This window comes from Wolffia australiana, chromosome 14 (assembly GCF_029677425.1).
Source record: "Wolffia australiana isolate 7733 chromosome 14, ASM2967742v1".
In the NCBI taxonomy this organism is placed as follows: domain Eukaryota; kingdom Viridiplantae; phylum Streptophyta; class Magnoliopsida; order Alismatales; family Araceae; genus Wolffia; species Wolffia australiana.
Window position 1 is genome coordinate 15509876 of NC_135848.1, and position 14879 is coordinate 15524754.

General features: G+C 41.6%; 1 protein-coding gene across 1 annotated transcript in view; it reads left to right on the forward strand.

The window, feature by feature from the left end:
* PIR121 (transcription activator) overlaps nt 1-14879 on the forward strand; it is a 108634-nt gene that overhangs the window by 41744 nt on the left and 52011 nt on the right. The window contains exons 15-17 of the mRNA XM_078585773.1: nt 1298-1445; nt 6487-6655; nt 11854-11930. Coding sequence (XP_078441899.1) covers nt 1298-1445; nt 6487-6655; nt 11854-11930 — 394 coding nt within the window. The remainder of the gene's footprint in view (nt 1-1297; nt 1446-6486; nt 6656-11853; nt 11931-14879) is intronic.

The window sequence follows — 14879 nt, forward strand, 5'->3', positions numbered from 1 at the left end:
CTGCCAACATCATAGCAGCTTCCACACTGTTAAGGTACTGAAATATCTGAAAAAGAATGTAGCTTGACTTGAGAGATTTCGACACTGAGATCTATCTCCAATATCGTATTCAACCACAATCCAATAAGAGAATAGTAATGACCAAAACCAGGTGTCGGAGTAGTTTTCTATCAACAAGGTCCTGACGGAATATAGAAAGATCTTCCATCTCCGTCCACGGGGGATGGAAGAGAAGTGCAAGGTTACTTCCCTGGTCAGCTCGCTGGACCTTTCAAGGAGAATTGGGGGGGGGGGGGAAGAATCTCCGTCCACTGTCCGGACGACTCCAACAACTTCTTGACGGCCCTGAGTCCTTGAAACCTTCTATTTATATCTTCCATCTCCTCACACCTTTCCTGCGCGTTTATTCAGATCTTGCACGTGTTGCATCAATTTGCACATGCGGAGAGAGTCTTGCGTCTCCTCTTGCTCTGGTAACTCTTCGATTGAGACTTATCACACACATCTTGGCTGTTTGCAATCTCCATCTGTGATGAGGAAAGGTCCATTCTCCTTCTGTTTGCAGCCTCCATTTAAGAGCTCCCTCCACTCATGACTACATGACTGCTGCGGCCACCACTGTAAGATCCAACTGTGGTCCCAGTCTGTCCTTTGTACCCTCCTGGGCTCTATCATTTCTACCCTCCACTGCCTCAACCTGTCGTTCCCAAAGTTACGATGGCTCTGTGATCTGAAGCGAATGCTTCCAAACCATTGGATTGTTTGGGATTCTCTATCTATGATAACCCGGAGCAATCCGTCACCTCTCAAGACTGCTGTAAGTAGCCGCTTCTGCCGTTCACTTCATTCATTCAGCCAGATCATACTGGCTGATTGGACTGTTAATAATGAATCCTAAGATGCTCTTATAACATCGAGCTGATAAGGGTACATCCACCATATGAAATATAATGGGAATATAAGATAACAGCAGGGAGCGCTTTGGGCTTACACTTCTGTTTATGTCGAATGACCTTTGTCGATTTGGCTGTAAGCATAAGGAATAATAATGGAGGAAGGGAGAGTTTTAAATCTCTCAAATTGCAGACAGCTTACAAATTTCTTGGGCACGTTCTCACTTAGAACAGCAGAGTAGTCTTTTGCAGTAAGCAAATATTGGCTCCTAAGAGACCAGTTTTCCCGATTCGCAAACTTTATTTCTTTTCCCACTTATCTACATCCATGATGATTTATTTGTTTTTGAGAAGCAGTTTCTTTATTTACCTTGCAACTCAAGGCGTATACTATCTTTAAATAGGATTCTGTCAGACATGCGGACATTGTCTGCGGATTGGATGACAAATACCATAAAGGCAGACCCAGAAACAATTTCACAACTCAATGAACCAGACGAAGGCAAGGGAGACGCCATTCATCCCAGATCTGTTGCACCATCTACTGCCCAGGTATAATTTCCTGCATATTTTTTGTTTAAGGTTTTGCTCTTTTACATAATTTTAAGATTCTGCTGATTTATGAACTCACCATCCATATATTGTGGGATAGTAATAGTAGGGGCCTGATTTGGGAAAGGACAATGGCGTTGTTCAGGGGGCCGTCACCATTTTGGTTGGGACTCGGACAAATCTTTCCGTGAATATGTGAGTTCTTCTCTGCCAAGTTAGGAGGTTGGATGCATGGTTGCTATGAGGCACTTTGAGAGAGGCATTTCCTCACTTATAGACGCTCGCACAGTGCCTTAGGGCCACGGTGGGTGATGTAGAACCCTATCATAAACGGAGCTCTATCGGATCAAGGGGGGCAGAATTCTAGGACATGCTGCAATCCTGATAACAGAATAGCCTCCGGCAGGGGGAACAAGACTGCTATTGACCAATCCTGAATCCATATGAGTGGGAATACACTCTTCAAATTTCTGATGGGGTTAAAAGCTGAATATTAGGCATTGAGGGGTCAAATCCTTAATTGGGAGAGAATACGTGATCTCGAACAGGCACATAATATCGTACTGAAGGAGGAGAGCCATTGTCTACAACTAGTCCCAGGAGCATCTGAGGAGGAGAATGGAGCTGGATTGATGGTAAAGTCAAAGGAAGAGAAGAATATGGCTGGGCAAGGTTCGCGTGGCACCGTCCGAACCAACATTCAAGGGAATTATGATTCGACTCACAAAGGATAGAGAGGAAAAGGCTATTGCAACAATATAATGTGCAATTATTGTAAGAGAAGAGGTCATACCAAGAATAACTGTTGGGACTTGCATGGATGGCCTCCGAGGACTCAGGCTCACTCTTTGTCAGCTCAGGAGGGCCATCAAGATGAAAGGAAGACCTATGAACCCAGTGGTGCCAGTGTTGAGTTCAAGCGGGACAAGGAGGAAGTAAATACTCTCAACGAAGAACTAGAGAAGTTAGAAACTTTAGTTAGTTGTACGTCCATGGCCAAATCCAGCTGCCGGCCTGGTAAGCAATTATATACTGATGACCACGTCTACTTGGTCTGGATTTTGCACTCTGGAGCTACTGACCATTTTTTTTTTTTTTGAACAATAAAGAAGATCACCCAGCTTGGCGAACCTCCGTACACGTGGACAGGAGGGATCTAGGCCCAAAAACAATGGGCCATCGTGCCCCCCATACCCTCCACCTCAGCCAGGACCAAACCATCAGAACACAAGTCTCTCCACATCATTTATAGCCCTGTCCACCGACATTGCCTTCCCCTTGAATAAGACCACGTTGCAGTGGGACCATATTGCCCAAAGCACCGGGAATCTCAGCCCTCGCTCCGTCTCAAACCCATGTTGACGCCGTGGCAGTGTGGCCCATAAGACTGAAGTCGACGTAATCTCTGCTAGGCCCTGGCTAGCCCATATCACACGGGCAAGCCAACATTGGATAAAAAGATGCTTGCACTCCTCTTCCTCCTTCATACACAGAAGGCACAATGATGATTCTGCCGGGAAAAACCTTCGACGTCTCACGCGGGTCATTGTCCGCTTTTTGGCGAGCATCCAGGCAAACACCATAACCTTGAGAGGTATCTGTTGCCTCCAAATTGAGCGACATGCCCCTAAGATGATCGGGTCCTCATTGTGGTGTGTTCTCAACCTCTGGTACACTCCTCAACTGGAGAATGGGCCCAATGCCCATATCCACCCATCTGTCATCCCCTCCATTGGCCGCCAGTTGCCTAGTGTTTGCTGAAGGCTTAAGAAATTCTCCACCCGCTGATTAGATAATAAGATGGCCGCAAAAGATGGACACCACACACCATCCCAACACTTCCACCAATGCTTGCCGATGACGGGCTAGGGCATACAGGCAAGGGAAAAGGTCTCGAAGGCGTCCATGCGATGTCCAATCATCCATCCAAAACCTAAAGCCGGCGCCATTCCCCAATTGGGCCCGGAAGAATTCCCTTACCAAGGGAAACAACTTCCTCAACCATCTCCAAAAGGCCGACTCCCCCCTCACCTTATCCATCGAATTCTCTCAGTCCAAATTGGAGCTGTATCTGTCCCTCAAGACATCCTTAATCAAGTCATCCTCTGGTCCCACGATCCGTCTAACCCATTTCGTCAGTAGAGCCACATTTAGTGTATCTAGGTGAGGTACTCCAAGTCCACCCTGTTTAGTTCGCGTGCAAATGTCTTCCCATGAAACCAACGCCATGCCACGCCCCTTCCCTGCATTGTACCCCTTCCAAAAGAATCTCCGCATGTGCCCGCTTAGGCATTTCTCAACACCCACCGGAAGTTTAAACATGGATAAATAAACGATTGGTATTGCAGATGATTTCTTATCGCATGGGCAATGATCCCACTGGCGTACCAAGCACACTAGAACACTGGGTCTCCTCCGGCAATAGACCAAAGCCCACAAATTCTGACTTTCCTCTATTCATGTGCAGTCCCGAGCAATCTGCGAACACCCGCAGGAGTGTCGCCAAAGTCTTGGCCTCCTCCACGGATCCCTCGACGAAGAACAGTGTATCATCGACAGATTTTAACAAAGGGATTCCCATGGGATAGCTCGGCGTCTGGAACCCTCTAATACATCCCCTCCCACATACTAAGGATGTACTGATGGCTAATACATCAGCTGCCAGAACAAAAAGCATCTGAAGGGGCTAGAAAGGTTTTCACTGCTGGGGATGAAGTCCTCCTGCCTGTGACTGGCATTAGTGATGTTAATATAGAAACCTTGGGAGTCCTTCAAAATGTTTTACATGTGCTTAATCTCAAGGCTCAGTTAGTGTCTCCTTAGCATCTAATGCAAGGCATCAAATGCTCACTAACTATTGATTGTGCTGGTTGTTTTGCATTTGACAAGGTAAGGAACTTGTAGATTTCACTCTTTAAGGCGAGGAATGGCCTGATTTGCGTGACGGATGAAGCAAAGGCGGGAATGATGGTGGATGCTCAAGAGTCAGTGGAAAGCCATGACAAACAAATTTAAGAATTTAAAAATTTACATTTTCGTTTGGGATACCCATCTTTTGGGTTGATGAAACAAATGTTTCTTTTCTTCGCCAGGAACCTTGATATTTCAGAGTTAACTTGTAAATCACGTCAATGTGCAAATCATAAGAGAGCTTCTTATAGTGGGAGCGGGGAGAAGAGAGAAGTAGAATTCCGTTTTCACTTGTACATGGAGATGTGTGGGGACCAGCACCTATGACTTTACTTTCTAGTGCAAGGTGGTTTCTTATTCTGGTAGATGATTGCACAGTTTGACAGGGTACATTTGCTTAAACACAAATCAGAAGTGACAAGGTGAAGAACCAATTCAATGTGTTTATGAAATGGTTCTGGTCTGACAATGCTAAGGAATTTTAATGAAAAGTTGACTTTGTATTTCTGGTGAATGGAATCGTGCAAGAGTCTTCGTGGGTCAATACTCCACAGCAGAATGGAGTTGCAGAAAGGAAGATAGGACATGTTGTTAATACAGCCAGGATTCTTCTACATCATCAAAATGTGCCCAAGAATTTATGGGGAGAAGCAGTGCTCACCAAAGTTCACTCAATCAATTGAATGCTGTCAAAGATATTAAATTATGAAAGCACTGTGGACATCATCTCAAATTTATCCGTTTGAACTTAATAGCTGGGGGAATGGTGAAGAGCAGCACAAAGAAGATGGTCCAAATGCCGACTCCTAGCTTGCGAGCACCCGACATGGAGATGCTTGAAACGTAGATGGCGACCAAGACAGTGGAGATAAATGAAGGTGGGGAAGATCCCCTACTTAGCCACCAAGTTGAGGAAGTTGTTATGAGGGTGAGATTGCAGTGGACCTAGGATGGGCCAGACAGAACAAATACTAAATCATGAAGTGTGTTTCATGGAATGTTCGCGGCCTTCAAGATGAGCAGAGAAAAGGGGTGATAAGAAATCATCTGAAAGAATGGGGAGCCACAATAGTATGCCTGTAAGAAACTACACTGGAATCTTGTGAAGCTAGAGTGTGGAACATAGTGGGCCAAGGATTTCTCGAGGGATTCTTGGCGGTCAATGCAGTTGGACAAACTGGTGGTGTGGTGGAAGCTTGGAACGACAGGGCAACGATGAAGACAAAAATATGATCCAGGCGTGTCGAGCCATCTGGCATCTTAAGGTTCGGCTTAAGGCCATGATTTTTGGGTGACTCTTGCTCCAAAAGAGAGTGATGACCCGTGTCTTTCTCAAGAGTATGTATCCAGATGCACCGATGTTATGTGTGTTGTGCACGAGGGATGACGAAGATTGTAATCATTTATTTTTTGGATGCCCTTTCGCACGCACAGTTTGGGCCACCCAAGCACAGTTGGCGGTGAGCACGTCATCAGAGGAGGCCTTTTGGGATTCTATGCAGAGGACCGGTACCAGATATAGAGAAGTGGGGGGCCGAGTGCTGACAGTGCTCTGGGGAATCTGGCTACACAGAAATGAGGTGATCTTCCGAGGGGGGAAGGCCTCTACAGACGAGCTTGCCCATGAGGGAGAAGGTCTCCTAGCATCATGGTTTTCCTCGACGGGGATGAAGAGGGAAGAGGAAAATGTATACATGTAATAGAGTCCTAGGCCTCGAACCATGTACTTGTCAGGTGGTTACCGATTTGTTCGGGTGATCGCCTCATATGTTTTCAAAAAAAAAAGAGGGGTTGCCAAATCTTCCAATAAGCTCTTTATCTTTAACACTAAGAGTTTCAAACACAAGACTACATGCGTTGTTTATGGTTTATAGCAATATATTTTACTAGGGTTTCTTGCATCAACTTTTGTCAGTTTCAGGTTTTCCTTATTTCTCCAGCTATGCTAGAAACAGTTATTTAAAAATTTTCTGTAAAAACTTGTCTGAGTCCTAAATGTCGAGGCTTCTATAGATGCCAAATAATGATCTCTATTTCAGTTGTTTCTTATCTTGGAATCAATGTTGAAGTTTTCTATATTTTTTTTATTTGTATGATACCATGCTATCTATTCACATCTTCTATTCTACAGGTTCACTGCCTACAGTTTCTAATATGTGAGCTGTTATCTGGTGTCAACTCTCGGAAACTGGGTTTACAACCTGGAAATAATGGTTCTGGAATTAATTCTGACGATCTTAAGGAATTAGAGACTTTCTTTCACAAGCTCAGTTTTTTCTTACATATTCTGGACTTCACAGGTTACTTTTGGAAAGCTTCCTGGATTTATCATTTTACTAAACATAGTTTATATTTAAGAAGTGTGTGCAATTAAATAAGTTTTTAAGTTATTATGGGGCTGCTGATCAGGATGGCTGAAGTTTACTAGTGTCAGAATGCATCATCTCCTTAGAATCCATTGAAGTAGATCAAAGATTCGTTTGTTGGGTAAGCACAAGCCATCTGAGGGTTTGCAGCAAGAAATAAACTCTTTTCTCCTGCAGAGAGATGTAAATGCCAGACCGGTATTCTGGGCTTCTTTTACGGTTCTATTGCAGGAACCGAGATCTGAGTTGCACCAAGAATATACCAAAATAGAAAAGTTCACCACAATTTGTCTCCCTTTATAAGATTCTTGTAAAAAAGAGAATACTGAAATCAGTAAGGAGAGAGTGAGCCAGAAAGGTCCTCTCCCAAAGTGTGCTGTGATTAAGCCGGATTAGCACTTGCCTGTTTCATGAGTTGGAGGATCTCATTCTGCTGCCACAGCAACTGCACGATCTTGAAGGAAATGCTGATGTGCTGATTATCCTTCCAATGCCCTTTATTTATAGAAGATGGCTCCTGCCAGTCTTTATTCTAAAGTCACACGTGTCATTCAGTTAACACATGTGCTGGCAATGCATATTATGATAAGTCCTTTATGGGGCCTTATCATTGCATTCCTGCCCATAGACCAATGGGTTTCCCAATTGGAAAACTGGGAAGTTGTCTTGAATAATATCAAGGTCTTTCCATGTCGGCTCACTACTTGGATGATTTTTTTCACTTGACGAAACCTGAAGTCTATTCTTGTTGAATCTGTAAAAGAATATAATTTGGAAACATCAGTCATTTGAAATCATCTGGAAGATTAGTAGGAATGTCTAAATCATTAGAAAGATTAGTAGCCCGTCTGAGGTTAAAAATTTAGAAAACTGTGTGGATTTAGGCATTAGCAGGTAAATAAAGTTTATAGGCCCCTGGACCTATTTTCTATAAAATTTGTACAAAATATTTTGGGGCAAGTTTCTCTGATGGTCTTTTGGCTAAGGACTTCATATGATATGGTTGAATCTTCAAATACACTTTATCCCCCTGTTAAAATGCTCATCACTCCTACGTTTAACAGCCAAAGTTTTCAGAGTATCCGTGATTTGGCCAGATGAAATTTCAGTGTTCATACTATATGATCGGTCTCGTGTAGAGGGTATCTAATGAGTCTAGAGATGTAGGTAGAGTTCCATAACGTAGAAGAGTGAGTGTATCCCAAAACAGTGTCATTTTTATTGCTGAATGAAAGGAACTATTATAACTGTATTCGGCTCAAGGTAACTGCTTAGTCCACAGCTTGGGGTATTTAGAAGAGAAACACCTTAAGTTATAATCCAGACTCTTGCATTTAATTTTGGTGGCCTGACAGTTTTGGGATGATATGAAGAACCAAGTCACAGTGAAGTCCCTTGTAATTTGTGAAATTCCTTCCCGAACGAACTGATGAATACGCTTCCTCTATATCATATAATTGATCTTGGAATACAATGTAAAAGTACGGTTTCTTTGATGAATTATCCTGTGCTTAAAAAAGGTGTTTTGAAGTAATGAAATGAATATACTTGGACATTTATCAATTACTACCAGAATTGAATTATAACCACTTGATGTTTGGTAGGCTTTCAATTAAATTCAACGCTTCATCATCTTTATTTTTGTGAACTGTTTGCTGTAAAAGGAGCCCTGCAGGATTTGGGCTAGAAGCCTTGTGTGTCTGACAAATGTGGCATGCTGCAACATGTGATTGGATTGTGTGTTTCATACCCTGCCAGGAAAAATGTTGCAATGTTTTTTTAAAGGTCTATAAAATCACCCGTGGACTCTGATCTTGGCATTATGCAATTCAGTCAGAGTGAGGTGCACTAGTGCAGAAGTGCTGGGGATAACTAACTTCTTCTTGTGATTAAAGATATTTTGATGGAAAGTAGAATGGGGTTTTTACCGACATTAGTGCTGATGTTGTGTTTTATTCCAGACAGAAGTAGATCTGCTGCAATCTCCCCTTCCAACTTTGGTTTGTCCAACCTATAAGATATGGACAAACCATTAAGTGAGATCACATTCATTAAGTGAGATCACATTCATTGCAAGAGAAAGGGCATAAGCTACAGTGTTGGTTTGTCTTATGCTTAATTTTGAAATCATAATCCGTTAGCTTGGACATCCACTTATGGTGTTTCTCTGGTATATCTGTACAAATAAAGAAATACATGAGGAGCAAATAGTGTTTCCACTTATGAGCTGCGCATACCACGGCCATTAGTTCTCTCTCATACCTTGGTTTGGATTGTGCTCTAGGGGTTAGTACCTTGCTAAAATTAGCAATGGGGTGAGAGTCTCGGATGAAAACAGCTCCGATCCCATAGCCCAATGGGTTGGGTTTCACAATGAATGCTTCTGAAAAATCTGGTAGGCCAAGTATGAATGTGGAGGCCGTTTCAGCCTTCATGGATTGTAAAATATTTCCTTAAAAAAAAGGAAATTGGTATGGGTTGCTCTGATTTTGAAGTGTAGTTTTTTTTTTTTTTTGAACTATAACAAGGGATGAACACCTGATGAATCGGTGAACTTCCCATTTGGACCATAGAGGCCCTATATCATCCTTTCAGTCATCTTGAAATATCTTCCTTCACCTCCCGTCGCTTGGGAGGACCATGCTGCCATAATTCCTTCTACTTCATGTATTACTCCATCTGTAGAAGCCCTTCTTCCTCGGAAGAACACCTCATTTCTATGTAACCAGATGGCCCACAACACAGCTAGAGCTCGGCCACTGTCCTTGTTTCCTCTTCCCGCGCAATTCTGTGCCGAGTCCCAAAAAGCCAATTCAGATGTCACCTTCATCCTTGAAAGTGGCTGGCTGGCCCAAACCGTGTGAGCAAAGGAGCATTCAAAGAAAAGATGGTTGCAATCTTCCTCCCCATTCATACATAGCACACATTGTGACAAAGTATCTGGATATAACCTTTTTCGAAAGACTCTTGTCATTAATCTTTTCCTTGCTAGCAGCCATCCAAAAAATCTCGCCTTCAATGAGACTCTTTGGCGCCATATGAACCTGCATGCGCTGACCAATGCCCTGTCTTCCTCTTGCCCCTGTCGGATAATCGTATAAGCCTTTCCGAACCGAGAAGGGGCCATTTGTCCACTCCCACGTGTCTTTTTTTCCATCCTCTGGTCGTAATTGTAGCAGGGATTGCTGCATATCTATGAGCTTGGACACACGCTGGTCAGATAAGGCCCCATATATGATCGGGTTCCATGCGCCCTACCAGAAATTACGCACGTGGGCATCTTGAAGTGTAGTATTGAACAAATCTTCTATGGTAGTGCGTTAGTCCTAAGACTCTTATGAGCAAGATACCCAATGCTTTAAAAATTTGATTGTCTTTGTAGAAACACCATTTCTAGGGATTAATCCAGAGTTGGTTATCCTTAAATTTGTCCAATACCAATCTCATTTGGGAGTCATTTTCAGCAGGATTTGTGTTATGTTCTAGCATATCATCAAAAAAGTCTAGCACAAAACACCTCAAATGAGGTTGATATTAATTTCATTGACCCTTGGAAGGTTGCTGGTGCAGTGGAAAGACCAAAAGAAATTACCAAAATCATAATGTCCTTGGTGAGTCTGGAACACAGTTTGAATGGCATCTTTATAGATCTTAATTTGATAATACCGCAATATTGGGGTATTATCATTTGATAATACCCCAATATCTTTATAGATCCATTTTGGTTAAGATAGTTACCCCATATAATTTCAGTAATTTGTCTACAATGGGTATGATCTGGTTTAATGACATATAATCCTCTACCCCCACCTTTCTTTTTGACCAATAGAGCCAGCCTGGAGAAAGGGTTTGAAGCTGGCCATTCTTGTGGAAATGTGAATAATGACAAGTTCTCAAGTGGTCTGGTTTTTTAGAACCTTGAGATAACTGTATGCGATGGTCCACATCTCTCTTAGGCAGTAAGGTCATGTGCTGTTGAAACATGCTTGTTGATGACAATGAAGGAATGATAGAGAGAATTCTATTATGTCAGGCTCTGGTACCATGTGATCAGAGTGGCGATCTTCCCATAATGAAATAGGAAAGAGTTTCATACACAAAAAACTTCAGAAGATAAAGATAAGGGAGAAGAATAAAAGTTGGATGAGGCCTGAATACACTAAAATATGCTAAGATAGCTCTACAGAACCCTTCTCTTTATCCATGTAAACCCTTAATATTTTTCCTATTAATGAATCCCCATTGTATCAATTTTTGGGAAATTTTGGAGTGAGAGTCTTTTACTAGCCTGTGACATTGAGAAAGTGGATTTGCTTATTGGTAACAAACTTTTGGCTGAGATCAAGTGATTAAGTACTAAAAAACAGTGAACTGGATAGGATCGATTGCTAATGGAAAGGTACGGCAAAAGAGCCATAAAACATTAAAAATCTCACCATGGGAAGAAAATGGGAACTGAAGTTACTCTCAAATTTTCATCAGTCTACATCTTGATTTGGAAAATCTAGTAGAGCTGTAGGGTGTCTAAGCCCCTAACTACATGGAACACAATTATCCAATATTAAAATGTATCAGTTGAAAAGTATTTTCTACTTCAGGGTAGATGATTAAAAAACAATCTTGAGATTTATCCATTTTATTGACTTCATAATAAATTGGCAAAGGTAGAGAGAAAGTGATTGATGCACTCACTTAAAAAAATAATCTTTGATGTTTGTACTTTTAGTCTTCTTGATTTTTTACGTCCAATTATGTTTAAGGACAAAGAAACATTTAACCAAAAATACAAGGTAAAATGATTATCATACTAATTATGGAAGCATTGAAGATGGGAAGGCAGAAAACTAAACACAGGATCAAGAACACTGAGAGAGAGGAGGGAGAAGGAAGAGATAAAAATAATAGAAGAATGCAGCCGCTGGCAGTGTGTGGAATTTATATCACCCTGTTACATTTGAAGGAAGTAATCAGTGAGGGGGAAAAGTGAAAGATAGTATTAGAATAGCAAAATATGTTTAAGAACAAGAAATATAAAGATGTAATGTTTTATCATTTTATGATTTTTTTTGTCTTATATATTAAATGTGTGAGAGTGCAGTATGAGTTTTATTTAGTTGATAATGTTTATGCAGAAACTATAGGGTCATTAACTGATCTCGGATTTCTTTGGTTTCGAGAATTCTACTTGGAAAACTCTCGTGTAATCCAGGTACTGTCTTTTTCCATGATTGTGGAATCTTGTCCATATTATATTTTCTTCTATAGGTGCATTTTGAACCTGACTTCTGTGCCATTTTTATATTAATTGGTAACTTAGGCTTGTACCTTGCTAATAGGAATGAGTCTCAAAAAAAAGTGGTTGTCAGAATCTAGGAGGATTTTGTCTTTTTTGATGGTTGGGACATGGGTTATTTCTTTAGCTATTTTTCTGTTTTTTTGAAAATGTTATCATGTACTTACTGTTAGAAATAATTGTGCTACTTATTTCCTTTATGTCCTTTTATTTTTTTTTGTTTCATGTGCCTGAGCTCATTTAAATGTAGGGGGCACACTCAGACTTATAGCCTCCCACTTGCTTACTTAAGGTATCTCATGTTCTCCCAATTATTTCATTGCGAAACCTCTTGGCCGTATCCTGCAACTGGTATTGAGACTGTTAAGATGCGGAATAAGATGTGGATTCTCCCTCTGGACCCTACAATGATTTGGTGGCTGCTGGAAGAATGTACTATCAAAAGTGTGTGACACATAAAACTACTGGGCCTTGTCTTTGGATATACCTATAGAGGACATAGTAGGTCTTGCCATATGTCATGATCTGCAGAAATCAAAGCTTGCCCAGCTACCAGACACCATGCCACAAGATTAGGAACGAAATCCTATAGCAACAGGACATTGGCTAGTACCGGCATACACTGGTTGTGCCACTAATGTATTAAAAATATGTGGCACCATATTTTAAGGAATGGAAAAATAAGGTTTACTAAAACTCCCTGATATGGGCCCATTTACTTATGGGCCAATATGTGTCACGTGATAAAGATAAAACTATGTATGACGGGGAGGGGAGACAAGTTTGTCACGCCACCCTTAAGCTGGGTGTTGATGTTGGACTTGTCCACACTAAGCTTGTCAGTCAACTAACAGAAAGTTGATGCAGGAGGCCCTATTGTGAACATATTTGTGGCTTGGTCGACTGTTAGAGTCTTGATGAGATAACCGATTCCTGAAATTGTAGGGTTATAAATACCCCCTTGTAAGGTCATTAGAGGGACTTTTGATGATCACCCTATGGTTTCTTGGCATGAGTAGCTGTATCCGGCTTTCGTGAGGGCAAGAACTCCCAATTCGGAGGTTTTTGAGAGTTTGTTCACCTATTGATCTCTCTTCTTCTCTCTTACCCCTTCTATCTCTCCTATTCTCCTCTCTATCCCTTACCCATTTCTTGATTTTGTTATATCTCCATGGGGATCATAACCCTGATTGTAAAGAATTGGTAGAATATAGATAATCTGAGAAAATGGATCCTTATGATGAAATCAAGAAATGTATTATCCCAAAATAGTTTGAGTAAAGACAAGAACGTAACAAGTCTCACGTATTCCCAGAACTAGGAGAGGAGATTGAGAGAAGAACCGAATAGAAATGGAGAGCGGCTGAATCGGTCGTCTTCTCCTCCGGAACAAGATCACAACCTCGAGTTCAGCCCCAAATTCGCGACTGACTTCTTGCCCCCCTTCTTTATTCAAAGTACCTTCTTTATATAATGCATTAGAAGTCGATTTGGTCAACTACGACCACTACGTGTCCACCTTTGATTGGTGCTGCTTGCCTTGAGCGTTTTCTCTGATACTTCTGTTGAGGCCCTATTGTGAACATATCTGTGGCTTGGTCGACATATCCAACAAATAGGAATATAATTACCCCAGTCTCCATGTTAGCCAGCCATATTATTTGTATCTTATTATCATCCGTTTTATTTTTCTATCTGTAAGTGGGCCCCACGTGTTATAAGTGGACCCACATGCACAAGTCACTTATGCTCTCACGTGAGAGTATAAGTGACCTAAGGACAATGGGCCCAGCCCATTTAAACTATACTAAGCTGGTATTTAAACCAGCCCTATGACAAAAATCGTAACTAGGGTTTTCTGTTCTTTCCTTGGAAACTGTAGCTGGAGGTGAAGGAGACAGGAGGAGATTCAGAGGGAGCTAAAGGATGATTTCTGACACTCCACTTTCTCATTGGTGGACGATGAGCCGCCACATGCTTGGTTTGATGATGTTGCATTGGGTTTTGGGCAAGGGCTACAGCAGTTTTATTATCATAAAATAATTGAACTCGTCTACTAAGAGGACTTGGAACTCTTGTTATATGTCTCCAATCCAAATATCTTTGGAGATGCTGTATGGTAGATTGTGAACTAAGCCTATGCATAAGATCTTGCGACAACTGGTTGTTTTCACTCTTTCCACATATCTGGCTGCCAATATCAAATGCAATAGTGAGAGAGAGGCCTTCTATTGAAGACTTAGCCTACATTATCCGCATCAGTATAAATCTTCACACTCTTGCCATCACCTTTCCCTGGCCTGGAGTTCACTTCATGTGTAACTTGGAGATGAATTTTCTGTGGCTCTTTTTTGAAATGACTCAGCAGCTGAGATTAAATATATGTGGCTTGGTATGATTCAAGAAGGTCATCTTTTGGATCAGTCTTTCATATAGATCATGATTCACCTGATTACTATCCTCCCCTCTATCGTATTTTTCATTTGGTCAATAAGAGTGTTCATAGGTTTGCAGTCAAACTCCGCACCTCCTGCAGTAAGTCCTCGCCTTACTTATGTTGAGACATCAAAATACCTTTTTGGAGTCAGCCATTTCCAAACAAGGGAAACATCTCAGTTTCACATTTCTTTGATATCAAATCTGGGACAAAGAATGCTTATAGGGTGTCCATCTGGGCTATTCGAGCATTATTTTTTCTAAATAATCCACACCATAGGACATTGAAAATCCCTTGGCCACTAATCAGGCCTTACATCTCCCAGAGTGCAGTCAGCCCTCTATTTGGTTGTATATACCATTTGCACACAGAACTTTCTTGGCATGTAATTGAGATTCAAAATGTCATTCTTCTCCAATGCGGAGTGT